This window comes from Protopterus annectens, chromosome 3.part0 (assembly GCF_019279795.1).
Source record: "Protopterus annectens isolate FY-2018-M chromosome 3.part0, PAN1.0, whole genome shotgun sequence".
Taxonomy (NCBI): domain Eukaryota; kingdom Metazoa; phylum Chordata; order Ceratodontiformes; family Protopteridae; genus Protopterus; species Protopterus annectens.
Window position 1 is genome coordinate 1181914010 of NC_056731.1, and position 16232 is coordinate 1181930241.

Genomic DNA, 16232 nt, shown 5'->3' on the forward strand with positions numbered 1-16232 from the left:
AAAAGAGTGCCTACCTGTTGGTGAATAACTATAACTCAAACATGTTGGAAGTTGAATCTTTTACTCTTGTAAATTATAGGAATATGAGCTTCTGTACATCTTCCTACTGTGATTAAGACTGCAGTTATTAAATCAGCAGCACATTGTTAAAGGTACCGGGTGCTGTTCTCTTCCTTCTCTACTCCTCAAGGCACCAGCTGGTGCACAGATCAAAACAGTCTTGCTTTGGGTTATAATTATTATTATTATTATTATTATTATTATTATTATTATTATTATTGTTGTTGTTGTTATTATTATTATTATTATTATTATTATTATTATTATTATTATTATTATTATTATTATTATTATTTTGTTGTTATGGTTATTATTAGTATTATTATTATTATTATTTTGTTGTTATTTTATTATTATTATTATTATTATTATTATTATTATTATTATTATTATTTTGTTGTTATTATTATTATTATTTTGTTGTTATTTTATTATTATTATTATTTTGTTGTTATTGTTATTATTATTATTATTATTATTATTATTATTATTATTATTATTATTATTTTGTTGTTTTGTATTATTATTATTATTTTGTTATTATTATTATTATTATTATTATTATTATTATTATTTTGATGTTATTATTATTATTATTATTATTGTTGCTCTTGTTGTTGCTGTTATTACTGAGGAAAGAAAACACTATCCATCACTGTCTTCTCCCACACCATTTGTGACACTGGACAATGCCCTGTCCCTCATTGTCAACTCTTCCAGGACAGATTGATTCCAGTATTTAAAAGATGTCACTGCGTACCTTTTCATATTATGTGTCCCTTGTAGATGATAAAGCTGTAATGTACCTCTTTTTTCCCACATCATGTTTTATATGCCAATACTATCTGGCATGACTGAAGACTTTAGGTTCTCAGCCATGTATATAAGTAAATTACAATTAACTCTGAGTACAGAGATTCTGTGCAAATAAATTGCAAGGCACACAAAGTAGTGAGTAAGAAAAGAATAAAGGGAATATTAATGAAAACTGGCAAAGGCAGTCAGGTATATGCAGGTGAGCAGGCAAGATGATGTAATGAGTGGACAATGGTAGCCAGGAAATCATCGTTATATAACTAATAAACTGGTCAGCCATTTAAGAATAAGTAAGAAATCTGACACAATGTTTAGTCATTAGTTTTAAGGAAATCCTAAAGGGGAATCATTTCTGGAGCATCCTTTCTTGGATAGTGAGTCTAGCCTTACTGGGGATGTCTGGGACTGTTTCAGGGGTGGTCCAAGCAAATCTAAAAACATTTTGCATTTAAAATGTTAATCATTCAGAATGAATGCTAATTGGGCTCACTGTTAATGCCAAAGAGTGTTATGCAGCTGTTTGCAAACCAATAGTAAAAAGTAATATACTACAATATATCTTGACTTTTTCAATCATTTATGCATTTGTTTGAGAAGGGGGGATGATCTGCTTCTCTACAATGGAATATTTAGGCTTTTATACATAGAGGAACCAAGGTACTTTACATCTTAGCTGGTTTAAAGGACTTTTCTGTGGTTTGAGTGAGGCTGATGTTGACATCTAAGTATCTGACAGGGTATTGTCTAATAATATTATAAAAATTGGGAATAATGCACAGGGGAAAAAACTACCCAGAATAAGACAGATCCCGAATATTTCAAAACAAATTAATATGAGTATAGAAATGAAGTATTATCAGTAACATGCAAACTTTCTGTCATTCTGTGACAGAGGTGAATGCTAAAAATGGACAGGTATAGGATAAATACAGCAAAAAGCTAAAACAGGTATTCTGGCTAAGCATGACTGGAATATTTTTTTTTTAGTGGTGATGTCACCATAGTCAGCAATGTTCAAATCCATTGTATGGGGTGTAAAGTCTACTGAAATGAAAATAAATCACAAACTGTGAACAGCCTTAAGAAGTACTTATTGTAAGCATAGAAACCCTCTGACATAGAAGTCACATTTCACAAGCACTGGAAAGATATTATTTTTTTCCTAGGGCCATAGGTGTGGACCTTAAAGATGTAATTAGAAAATAATTTTGTCAAGCATTATGTCAAAACCAAAGACCAGAAACAAATTTTATGTCAGACTGTAATTGTTTAATTTCTCAAAACAGCATAATTTTTATCTTGAAGTTACATGTCACTCAGTATGACATCTAAATTAAATTTCATTCCTGGATTTGAAAAAAGCCTGTATTCTCCAAGCAAAAAAGTATTCTTACTTATATTTTCAAAACTAGACTTTACCTCTGAGTCTATAATTCTCTTCTTCTGAGAGAAATGTGGTGAGGTTATACGCCGTTTGACAGCACTGCGTCGTGCCTCTGTTTCAGATTTACTTTCTGGTCTCGGATGGTCATGAACACCTTTAGCCTAAAGAGAAAAAGAAGCATATATAATTCTGAGAACAACAGCTTCATAGTACGAGAAGCCATGTATTTCGTGCTCTGTAAAAACTGACAAAACAATGTGTAACATCCCTTGAGAAACAAGGCAGAAACATCTGGAAGGACAGATGAGAAGGATGTATTTTTTAAGCCAAAAATGTAAATGAAAAGTGATCCAAATAACAAATGTGCGATAGCCATTATGTTGCGTTTAAGTTCTTCAGCTCTTTGATTTTGATAATGTTAGTTGATGCAGGTCAGGATGAAACATTTGTTAAAACATCAAAAAGACATGAATAAGATGGCGCCCACTGATCTGGAGGAACCATAATGCTACTAATGATCAAATGCAATAATTTATCATCTCCTCTAATGTTCTATATAGTCATGTGGGCTTTTTATTTTATTAAGTTCAAAAGTTCAACTACCAAGTCACAGGCAGACCAGCATTTTAAAGATATTTTAACAACTACACAAGTTTACAATCCCAGTGAGTGGAAGCAGAGTAGCTTTGTTATACATCCAGCTATATATACAACCTCGCTTACCTACATGACATTGTTTGATCTCAGTAAGAAAACATATCTTCCTACAAAAGCAGTTTTCAAGTCACTTCAAAAGTATTTTGGTCCCACATTGAAAACATTGAAAACAAGACCCAGGTGCAGATCCATTCATATTAGTATAAGCAGTAACATGTGACAAGGTGTGTATTCAGAGTAGAGTAATCTACAGCATTAAGTGTGTTTTGAGGAATGACATGAAGGTAGGTGCCCTCACTGCACCTGAGATGTTCATTTATATTTAGCAGGAGTCACACTGGAGATGTTATTGCTCTTATAACATGGGCTCTGCTCAGAAGAATGTGCCCTACTGCAGTATACTGGTTCCATAATTACCATGGAAACAAGCAACACCCACTCAAGTGGCTTAGTGCCACTTAAGACTTGAAATAATTAATACCAGAGTCTGAGCCTTAGAATTCAGTTTTGGGATCACTTGACTTCCTCATTCTGTGTAAATGACTTGTGGCGAAGTTTCACAATGTCAACTTTATTCAGAAGCAGATAATCAACAGTGCAGGCCCAGTTTGTACTCCCTGCCTCCTAACATAATAGATTGCCTTGAAACCATGGAATGCTTCCTTTCCAACTTCTCCTTGCATGATTTGCCAGTAAAACAAAAGCTGCGATTTTTGGTAACAATAATTTCCTTTATATCTCAACCTGTCTGAACATAGTCATAGGTAAAAACTGTACCGAAGTCAAAACTGCATCCAATGTGCATAACGTCTGTCACTTTGTGATCAGAATCTGAGCTCTGACAGCAACACCATATTTGTGATGAAAAAAAGCAACCAGTTGTTGGGTTTTTTGCCACTTGCTAAATGATTCTGTAATGTTAATATCAGAATTATTGCTGTATTGCACTTGTGCTTTACAAAACTGTCATTCAGATTATGAATATTAATATCAGGAAAAATTCTGAAGAACTCTAAAGAAAAATGAACACTTGCTAGCTGCTACCATTATGGTATCTGATTCTGCTATATTCTCCCTTTCAGGACTCACTACTACATAGTTAATTGTCAACTTCACTGGCAGCAACTGATCAATAAAATGTATTTTATTCCCTTAATTAGTGGCTTATAATAAGCAACTCCAACTATTGCATAACATACATGATGATTAGTGACTGTTTATGGAATGCCTTTATTCCTTGGAATTTTCCATGTAATGAAAATGTCTGTTACTTGTAATTTACTATGTAATAGAGATGTTTTTCATGTAAACAGACTAGTGCATATGGGAATACAAGACTGAATAAAATAAATAAATACACAGATTATATATTACTACAAATTAAGAGCTTGCTTTTATTAAGAAATAGTGTTTCACTCATCTCTGATAAATATACTAGAAACTGAATACAACAAAAAAGAAAAAGAAATATCAAAGTGCCTGCATCTTATCACTTTTACATAAAACAAGGCAAAATAAAAACAAAACATTTAAATCTGGCAAACTTAAAGTTAAAAACAGTAGGAATTCTTGGAAAATTTAATCATTTGGGGAGAAAATTGAAAAGCAAGAAATATAAAAGTTAAACAGAAAAATAATGCTGTAACTGCATTACAGTTGTTTTTTCTATGGATATTAAGGGGCTATGTTTTTTTCTAACTACAACATTTATATTTTGATGACCTGTACGTCTACAATAATATATAGCTGTCTAAGAACACCACTCATACAGACAGAACCAAAAAGGCAATTGATCTACTAGGCTATATAGAGGCAGAGCAGGGTGGAGCTGTAGGATCTAGGTCAGGCAGAATGTTATTACTGGAAAATGGTCCCTGTAAAGGGTAATTTGGTCCATGATGTGCAATATCTGAAAGAGAGAGGGGTGAGAATATGCCTGATATTAAAGTAATACACAGATGATGTTCTGTATGGTTAGGATTTGGGAGTGGTGCTGTGCTGTGGCAGCCTCTTATTTAGGCAGTCTAGATACATTTTGCCATTAGGAAGGCTTGCTGAAATGTCCAGCAAAGGAAAAGTTGCCTTTCTGGATACTTACAGCTAAGAATATTTTAAAGAGAAATGACTAGTTATAGGTTCTTCTACAAAATTAGATGCACAGAATATGATAGATGGTGAATGTATCTCTAAGTTTAGGTGAACCAAACTGACTACATTTAGTACCTACAAAGAAAGGGTTGCTACAACCAAGGATATAAAGAGGCAACTGCTGTAACCAATGACTCATATATGCTGTTGCTATAAGAATGGAAAAGGTTTAGACTGACACATAAGCACCTACTTCTTCAGCAGTTATATTAGAAGAGTGAATGAAATATAACATTGAGGCACATTCACTTTTATTGACTTCAGACTGATGATGACTTGGCAAAACCCACCTGTAAGACTGAACAAAAAGGTTTCAAGGTTTGAGTGCAATGCTGTTGATATCAGCAGTATAATGTTACTTGCCTCCAAATAATATGGGAGTCACCCCAAATTCAAAATCAGCCAAAATATTTTGGATACTTAGTGTACCTAAGAAAGAAATTCCACTTGACAGGGAACTGTGTTTGCACCTTTTACACTCACCTAGGTAATAAACCAGTTGATAATACTTTTAAGGGATTCCAACTCCAGCTTGCGACACTCTTCTATAGTTACACCAACAATTCTCCCTGCCTTACCACAATATTAACAGATATGTTAAACACCTACCCAAAGCCAGTAAGATCCCTTTAAGAAGTTGTAAGATTAAATGATAGGTAGCAACAGGCAGCTACAGAATAAAGTCTAGAGTGCAGTACCATTGACCATTTTCATTATCATAAGATTCGCCTTATTATTCAAGAATTTAGGTATCTTTCCTAAATCCCAGTTTCCAGAAACTGCATATGGTGTTTTGTTATAGCTCAACTTGTAATGCCTGACAGCTTTCGGTCATTAAATTTAATTTCAAGGAACTCATCCATTTGTTTGGAAAGGTTTACTCAGGGTATTCTGGTTTCCTCCTACCTCTTCTTCAAACAAGAACTTTGATTGGCTAGACTAAACGGCCTATGCATACACACACACACACACACACACACACACACACACACACACACACACACACACACAAACATACATTTCCATGTGTATTATATTAAACAAGCACACATGCATATTATCCTTAAATAGACAGATAGATAGATAGATAGATAGATAGATAGATAGACAGATAGATAGACAGATAGACAGAGATATGTGTACAAGTATAGTACAAAACATCAGCATGTAGAAACATTGATGCACATTCCATCAATTTCTGCATGTCAAAAAATTAAAATAGATACATAAATAAATAAATACAAGAAGATGAAAAAAGCAAAGCCAAAACTAACCTAATCTCAAAAGGAAACCAAACATTTTCCTTTTGCAATCAGTCAGCTAAAAAAACTACCTTCAGACATACTTTGCTTGAATGGTGATAGTTTAGCAAAAGGGTTTTTGATAAGCTAATGTGGAGGGATGGAGTTAGTGGCAGCAGAAGACGTACGGTCAGCTTACATAAGTAAGGTTGAACAGTGGAGCGTATATAAGTGCACATGTGTTTGTTGTATGTGCTCTTCCAGTTTTTCAGTTTTGCCAGTACAATACAGACCAACACACTTACCTGGTTAACAAATGATAAATTTGTTATATAAATAAAAGAAAGGAAAAACAGTCATTCCGTTCCAGGCCTGTCTTTCATTGAATTGTAAATGTCCTACTAAAATCAAAGTTCTGGGTATTCAGTTGTACAATGATGTTCATTACTACATTTAACAAAAAAGTAATTCTTGCAAAGTATTTTACCCTAATAGAACAAAATCAATGCTCAGTACATAGGTATTTAGATATCATTTCATTATTTCTGTCAAACCATTAAAATGTTGCAAACATGCAGGAAAATGTGGCCGTGGCCTGTCCTGTACATCCAGTTCTAGGTTTAGTTCTGCCCATTATTTTTACCTTCTTCTACTACATTTTTAAGATTAGTAGTATTAGGTCTTTAACTGCATAGTTCTGTGAAATAAAAAGTCGGAAATCCAACACTTTCTTCTGAACCCCCTTTTTTTGGCATATTAAGCAAATATATATTTTTTGTGCCCAAAGGTATAACAAAACATAAGATACCTACTCTGATTTCTTTCATAACCAGAAAATGTGGTTAAGAAAAGGAAACGCAAATCCTTATTGCTCAATGTGGTTTTATCAGATTATAAAAAACGAGCAGGAAAAAAAGAAACAGCGGAATAACTATATTATTGTAGGCGATTCTGTTAACGTTTTCTTTTATATATTTTTCCACATGAACACCCATATTTTGTTCCAATCTTGTATAATTTTATTGAGTACAAAAAATAGTTTATTCCCTTGAAGAATTGTTTGCCATTTATTAGCCAAACATTTCACTAAACCACAAAAAGCTACAACACTTGTTGCTATCATGTCCAACATTTATATGTACCTCATATCTCAAGAGAAATATTTGATTATCCCTCTTCAATAGGAATGCCCATCATTTTATATGTAGCAACTCATCTATTCTCCATCTGCTTTGAATTTAAAATGCATTTTCCTGATAGCAAAATATACTATACAATTTATGTAAAAAAAACTGTAGTGATTATATCATGTCAGGAAGACAGCAAGGTGTGTGTGTGTGTGTATGTGTGTGTGTGTGTGTGTGTGTGTGTGTGTGTGTGTGTGTGTGTGTGTGTGTGTGTGTGTGTGTGTGTGTGTGTGTGTGTGTGTGTGTGTTTGTGTGAGACTGTGTGTATGTGGCCATGTTCTACATTCAGAAAAGGTTTGGAGTAGCAACTGCCTTCAGACTATGATATATATATATATATATATATATATATATATATATATATATATATATGAGTCACTGTTAGAATGTCGAAACACGGTTTATCGAAACCATGTTTTGGCGGCCACAATTTAGCGAAAGTGCATTTTATCGAAAATGCACTTTCACTAAATGGAGAGTGGGAAATTAAAGAAGGCATACAGTTTGCATGCACCGTTAGTTGTAACTGAACGTATAGTGTTGATTTACAACTAACAAAGTTATCGCTGACATTGTGCTACAGTGGGGATAAGGGAATATTCCCTTTTCCTCACTGTAGTGCGATCTCGGAGTGAATATAATAAATTAGGGGGGTGTGGGGTGCAGGGGGGCTGTGCCCCCCTGCATAACACTGTTTAAAGTTTTTTTTTTTTACTTTTTTTTAATTTTGATTTCTTTAGTGAAAGTGCATATTGTCGACAATATGCACTTTCGCTAAAGTGTATTATCGGAAACACAATTTGATGGACTGTGTTTTCGATAATACATCAGTGACCCATATATATATATATATATATATATATATATATATATATATATACATACATATATATATATATACATATATATATATATACATATATATATATATATATATATATATAGAGAGAGAGAGAGAGAGAGAAATACAGATTTGTATATATTATATATTACATATATATTTATAAAGATAAAGTGTGCATGTATACACACATGTATGTGTATTACTAAAACTCTCTATACTGCAAAAATATCTACACAGATTATGTTGAGCTCTGCATATCAAAGGAACAATTACTGAACACTGACAATATTTAAAACATAAACAAAAATATAAGCAAAACAATGAAAAGTCCCATAAACCAATAAGCATCAATCCAAAAAAAGCAGTCCAATAAAACTACAAAGAAAAGAAAAGGAGAACAGGTTTATGACAAGGTAAGTAGCGTTAGCTGATCGCTGAAATAGCTTCTTCACAGACCTATACAAAACAAATACAATACACTTAAACACAAAAAAACAAAAAAGAAGCAAAGCAGCAATCTTAAAGGGAAGGATACCTGTGTTGTGTTAAAATAGTACTACTAATTAAAAAAAAAATATAATAATAATAATAATAATCTTATATAAAAAAAAAATATAAAATAAAATATCTCATAATAAATCTAAAGGTGATGAAACTCATTTATGACACAGCTCTAAATTTGATAATCCAACTAGTCTCTCTCTAGTTTCCGTAATTCTCAATGTCAAATGACATGTTGATTCTGGTGGACATGCTGTTCTCTGATATCAGTTGAATAGACCCCAGATGCTAACTTCTCTACAAACACATCCAAAAGTCTGTTCTTGAAAGCCATTTGGTATAACCGTGAATAGAGATTGTTTTTGCTCTGATTTTATATTTTTTTATCTTTAGCATTTACTCCATCAGGATTTTTCTGTCATTGGATAAATATTTAAAACATGATTGAAAAAGCAAACAAATAGTCTCCTTATCCAATCAGTTAAAAAAGAACTCATAATTTGTTTGATTTTTGGTATTGTTAGGGGAAGGGGTTTTGTTAGTTAATGTGTAGCATAAGGTTAGGGGCATGGTCATTAGAGAAGTGCTCAGTACCTGACAAAATAGGATGTGATGAGGCAAAGATTTCCATTATTATTGGATTGAAATAGTTTGACAATCTGCTGTAACAGCAGTAGTCTGCAAGCAGTTGAAGTATGAAATTATAGCAGTATATAGAAAGATCTTAAAACCTTCTTCTACGGAAAAATACGTTGCTTGCTGAAAATGCAAAAATATAAATTTTGAGGCACAGATCACAAGATGTAACATAACATTGCCATCTACAAGAAACACATAGGTGAAATAAGACATAAATAAAACAATCATATGCAGTATAAGTGGTTAAAATATAGCAAGTAAAGTTAGAATACTCAAATTAAGTTGATATACAGTTATACCTAATGATAACAGTGTGGTTTTGTGGCAAAATCTGGATAAACTACCTTTCTTAAGAATTTTCCACAGCTGTACTCTCAAGGAACAGGACAGACCAAAAGTGCATTTTTACAAAATAAACTTGGAGTTTTTACCAGTCTTCACCAGAAGTGTTTTTGTCTTCCAGGGTAAACCCTTGTACCATCCACACAGAATGTTACATATTCTTTATAATCCTGCTAAGTAATATAATTAACCTCGCGATCATTACTTGTTGACTAAAAGACAACTGCTCCAGGTTGTAGTGTTGTTAAAATGAGAGTGCTGTTTTTTTTTTTAACATGCCTTCCTTTTTATGCATTCAGTTGCATGAGCTTAAACTGTAGTACTACTCCTCAAAAACAGAGAACAGTCCATGGTAACAGTTCATAATATTGCTTATTCAAGTAACAACTGGCAACTCTTTTGTGTTGCAGATATTTAAATAATACGTATAACATGTATGTCTGGTTATTCTTAAAGTATTTGTAGCGCATGGAGCACCATGATTATGTTCACACAAACCTGTAATGCGTTTCTGCAGCATGAGCCCCAGCTATAACAGCACTTTCACAGGTGTGTAACAATTGTGCTGTTACACCTGGGTGATGGGTCTCACAAGATGTTATTTTGCTCTCTATTGCCCCTGATGCCTCATATTTTCTGTTGGTAACACTTAATATACATCAGTCTGTAAGTCACTAATTTAAGTTAGAGCAGTATTTAAAAAAATGACCCTGACTTTTTCATATACACACAGCACTCACTAAGTGCTTCACTGGTTTTCAAAGCCAGTAAAACACTTTGTGTGTTTTTTTTTTTCTTTGTCTTGTGTAACTGGTAGTACACGGAGGAGATAAAACTCTATGTACTATAAAGTTATAATTGGGTTTCACAGCTCATAACCAGTTATTATGTGTTCTTGACATGACTGCCAAGAGTCACCTCTCAAGCTTTGTTCTTGAGGTAAATTCCTTCACATCCATGTCTGGAACACATATAACTTGGTTACAATCGGAGACCCCATCATAACCCTCTATGTTACAGTCACAGCTATTTCTCTTATTTCAGATCCAGTCTTGAGACTTTTTAGTTGGGGAAAAAAACAATAAAACTTGAATATGTATTTTTTATGACTGACCAAAATCAAAAATGGGTAAAAAGCTGAAAACCAGATCTTTAGGTGAAGCATGAAAATGATGCAGCATATAAATAAAAATAATGTGCATTTTATTATATGACTGCAAAGATAAAATGTGAACTAAGGATTACTAGAGGTTTACAATATGTACCAACTAACTTTAAATCCATCAGTAAGGTTTCTGGAAAACGGGTCTCTATCAGAAGACTGAATGGAAATAACAGCGAACGGCATAACATCGAAAAGACCGGTCCTCAAACTTGCTGTTGTGGGGGGGGGCTGTGCCCCCCTAAATATATATTCCAACTCTGAGATCGCACTACAGTGGGGAAAGGGCAAATATTCCAATCTCACAAACAGCACTTCGAGGTCCGGTCTTTTCGATGTTTTGCCATTCGCTGTTATTTCCATTCGGTCTTCTGATATAGCCCCCTGGAAAACATACGAAACATACCCTTTGCAGTAATTATTACATAAAATCAGGCTATAGCATACCTGAAAGAATATGGCTTTAGAATCCTGTCTCCAAAAGTTTGTGACGGGGTATCCACTGTGTCCTCGGCAGGGAATCAGTTCAAGAGCAGAGTTGCAGTTTGGGCAAGCTTTCTCTGTAAAATAACATTATTGTTTCATTACTAAGTATTTTTTTTAAACTACCTTACATGAATAATACTAATTGTCCTGTACTTTGATTGAAGTGCAGTTTCCTTTTTTCCAACACATCCATTTCAAGACAACAAAGAACTATGTTTTTAACATGAATTAGTTAATCATAAATTGCATAAACAAAAGTAACACACACACACACACACACACACACACACACACACACACACACACACACACTGATCACCAAATCAGTTACAGCTGTGACATATGGGAAGAGTAAGAAACCAGATGACCCAACAAAAAAATCATAGAGACACAGGGAGAACATGCAGACTGCACAGAATGCACCCCGTCTGGGACCTAAGTGGGAGAACTTAGCAGTGTGAAGCTGTAGCAGTAACAGCTGAGCCATCAACCACTTGTTTTATTGTATTTAATATATTTCTGAGCTGGGTGAACCCACTAGACAAAACTGCCTATTTCTGGGGTGATGTAAGAGCACTGTCTTTTTAAGAGATTTGCACACAGTCAAACAATAGGCAAAAGGTTAGTGAATGAATCAAATCTTATCCTACAGGACAAAGCTCATTAGCTGCCTATAGCTTTAATTAACTGCAAGAATGTGTCAAAGTTACATGGATAACAAATGATACATAAATCAAAATGATAATCTGGCCTTTCTGTTGTTCTTATGATAGCCCTTATTTTTTGTCTTTAAATCAATTAAGATGTTATAAATCTATTAGATAAAAGCAAAATTTGCTATGTGCTTATGTTTCTAGTAGCTTTAGTAGCAAGTTTTTGTTTCTCATAAGGTATGCTATAGATTAACAGCGTGAATAAGCTGCGATTCACTGCACTAAAAGAAGCACTTGTTACCCATGCTGTAGTTATTGTCTTACAAAAATGCTTTACATTTTAGTGAATAGTACTGTTTAAGTATTAGAGTTCGAGGCAGCGAATCTTTACGTATTAGAGCGTCTTCTGTGTGGCGACATGCGTGAATGGGCCTTCCTTCGTTGAAGGTTGTGCGTTAGGCCCGGCAAGCCAGCACCTAAAACTCTACTGCCACTCATTAGCGGACCGGAGTTCCACTGTGGCGACCCCTAACCGGGAAAAGCCGAAAGACTGTTTAAGTATTAGAGCGTGAGGCAGCGAAGCTTTACATTTTAGCGAATAGTATTAAGTATTATAGTGCGAGGCAGCAAAGCTTTACATATTAGCAAATAGTACTGTTTAAGTATTAGAGTGTGAGGTAGTGAAGCTTTACATATTAGTGAATAGTACGGTTTAAGTATTACAGTGCAAGGCAGTGAAGCTTTACATATTAGTGAATACTGCTGTTTAAGTATTAGAGTGTGAGGCAGCAAGTCACATTTTCAGCAGTATCAATACATTCTGTTTCTTTGAGTATATTGCTGTTCAGCAATAAAAGTGATGCTCTTGTACTGTTTTAGTATGTCTTTGGGGACCATAATATTTTAAGTATTTCACTTAATTAAAACATTTGTTTTCAAAAGAATCCTGCTTCATCCTAATTTTCTTATGTTGGTGCAAAAAAGAAGAATTTTTCAATTCTATAAGTCTATGCAGTGGATAGAAACTGCAGCTGTATTGTATGTGTGCTTGCACAATGTAATTCACTTTCACAAGGTAACCTTATACAAAGTAAAAGAAATGTGAAGTATTAGAGGATTTGCCATTCTGTTTCATGGCATTTATAATGTAATTTCTACAACAGAAAAGTTTATGAAGACAATGTTTAACCACAAATCTTGTTTGTTTATGTATTTATGCATGCATATATGCATGTATGTACTATATTTTGCTAATGGAATAGCTTCACTTGACAAAGCCCATTTTCAAAAAGTACCCACAAAGGAAAGTTCAGTCAGCTATATATAATATATATATATATATATGCCTAAATATTGCATATACAATGTTAGTTCACACAGAATATTGACTTGAAGAAATGCCAAGTGAAACTCAGTGAATGGAGTGCATATGGTCAGAAAATGAAAAAAGAATAATCTTGTTTTGCCAAGTTCTTACACATATACGCTGATGTTATAAAAGAAAGCCAGCTTTGTACTGCTTGGTAGATAGCAATCATTATGGAACTCCTTAAGAAAGCAGCTAGCACCTTTAAGAGGTGTAACACGTTACTGCCATACAAATGGCAGTGAGAAAAAAGTGCAGTGTTATTCAACAAATGGATGTAAAAGCTGTTGCAGGCTTCACACAGCTTTTTTGTTTCTGTTTATTTGTTTGTTTGCTTATTTATTTATTTATTTTGTGGCAACACTAAAAGCTCTCAGTGCTTTACAAAATACTACAGTCAGGTGTCCAGTCACAATGTCTTGAACTGGATGTCAAGAAATTCACCTCTCAACCTTCGCTGTTGAAGTGTAGTTTTTGACATCCATTTTTTTATCCTATAGCAACCTGGCTACAATCAGAGACATGGTCATAATCTTCTATGTTATATTCAACTTAAGAAAAGCAAAAAAAAAAAAAATATATATATATATATATATATATATATATATGTACAGTCAATTATCTTTAACATGCAGCTAGTGATAGCCTCAGAGTATATAGGTAGTACCAAAATTTCTGGAATACTGAGACGCACTTTGTCTAGATGAAAGAGAGCTAAACTCAAGGTGTTGCAGCTATCGCTAGTACAATGATAATTACTTATGGGTGAAGCTGTTAGCTTATTTGGTTAGTACAGTTCCAAATTAATGAACCCATGACTACTCTGCTTAGACATATGGCAGTATAACACAATGTGAGTGAAGATAAACGTTAATGGTGAAGTTCTAGAGACAAGGGACATCTATGATTAGCTAAGTAAAAACGTCAAGAGCAAAGCTGCTGGTTACAATTTAAGTTGAGGCTAGAGAGTGGTAATTATTTGAATTAGCAAGCCATCAGACAGGAGTGCAGAGAAATGCGCTGATGTGGTACTCAGCAGCAGAGAATATGACTATAGCTTTATAGCTAAACATGGGTGACTAATATGGCAGTTAGCACAGAGGATTAAGGCTATAAGCTCCGATCTATAGTCACAGATATGATTCCATCAGCTTCCATTTGCTTAACTACATAGATCTGAAAAAAATCACTTAACAAAATGATACTCCCAAAGTGTCTGAAAAAGGTCCACGAGAATCAGTGTTCTATCTTGAGTAAAAATATAAACAAATAAGTAAATTGCAGTGTGAGTTAAGTCACTGCACAAGTTTTTAATAATTATTATTAATTGTAACATCTTTAGCTGCACAAGGTTTTAATTATTAATGTTAATTGCAACATCTTTAGTGTTTTATTGACTCCAGATGCAGCAATGAGTTTCTACAGATTAAACAGAAGAATGTTCCACAGCTCTAGCATGATGTGACCAAGCAATTTGTTTCCTGTCTCTGCTGATGTTATTGGGGCTTTGAATTTATGTTGTATGGATGGCCTACGCTCCCTAGCAGGTCACTGTCAGAAGGTAGCTTAGGGCATTGTTTTTAAGTATGAAGTTTGAGACCAGAATGAGTTGGCTGAAGAAAAGGAGCTTAAGAAGTCCCATCAGTCCCCAAGGTTCTACATGCTGTAACGTGTGTAATTTTAATCAAAGCCTTTCAAGCTCAGAGTGCACCTGTAAGGACAGAGTAGCAGAACAATGGAACTAAGTAGTAACTATAGGATTAGTGCTGACCGTCCTTACTACTGTACAAAATCAGCTGTAAGGTATGTTATAAATCTACAGAGGGCCCCTAGCTTCAGACTGGTTTGTTTACAAATTTAATGCATAGAATCTTGGAAGCATTATTTTAATCAATGGATTAACTGAGATATTTCCAGCAGGTCACCACTTTGATGAATTTGCATTTGAAACCTGGTGCTATTGATTATATTCTAAGTGGATACTTCTTCCTAAGCAAGTGATTTTGATATTCTTTTTCATTTGAATAATCACATTCTACCTCTGCCATTGGCAGAGGAAGTCATATCCCAGCTGCAGGGTAACCTGTAATCTGTCTATTTCAGAGTATCTCATCACAGGATGATGGAGCTGTCATCAAACAGCAGTAACTTGCTGTGACAGTATAACAGACACATCGCTGGTGAATAAAGTCAGACAAACTAGTCTGAATCCCTGTGGTACACTCGCAGTGACCTGGTACTGAAGGGAGAGGGTTTCTTGCTATGTAAATGATTCAATGTATGAGCTCATGTAACTGCAGATCCAGCCTGTTGTTAACTGACTAAATTCTATGTTTATGATGCAGCGAAGCAAAACAGGAGCATAACACTGTACTGAATGCTTTGCACTGGTCCTAGAACAAAACCACTATAGTTCTACAGACTGTATGCAGGTGAAATGAAAATCTGTTACAGTTAGGACATGTCTACAAAAGAACTTGACTAAACTGACTGTTTGGGCATAGAAGACTAATATGCCAACAAATACATAAAAAAACTAGGTATATGAGATTTTGGAGACATAGATTGAAATGTGAATATTTATTACAGCACATTGTGATTGAAACTGTTGATTAATCTAAGGACTTGTGTATATGGGTAGATCCGGCTTTGAGTTTTTCTAATCATAACAACCAATTGGTTAATGATACTTATAGATTGTATAAAAAGTTTTATAAAGTCTAGGAGATCAGAAATGATGAAATTG

The 16232-nt window shown here is 34.2% G+C and overlaps 1 protein-coding gene across 1 annotated transcript in view; it reads right to left on the reverse strand.

Annotated features, from left to right (window-relative positions):
• Positions 1–16232, reverse strand: part of GCM2 (glial cells missing transcription factor 2) — a 66918-nt gene that overhangs the window by 8188 nt on the left and 42498 nt on the right. The window contains exons 3-4 of the mRNA XM_044065396.1: positions 11429–11541; positions 2296–2421 (exon numbers count right to left, since the gene is read on the reverse strand). Of these exons, the coding sequence (XP_043921331.1) occupies positions 2296–2421; positions 11429–11541 (239 nt within the window). The remainder of the gene's footprint in view (positions 1–2295; positions 2422–11428; positions 11542–16232) is intronic.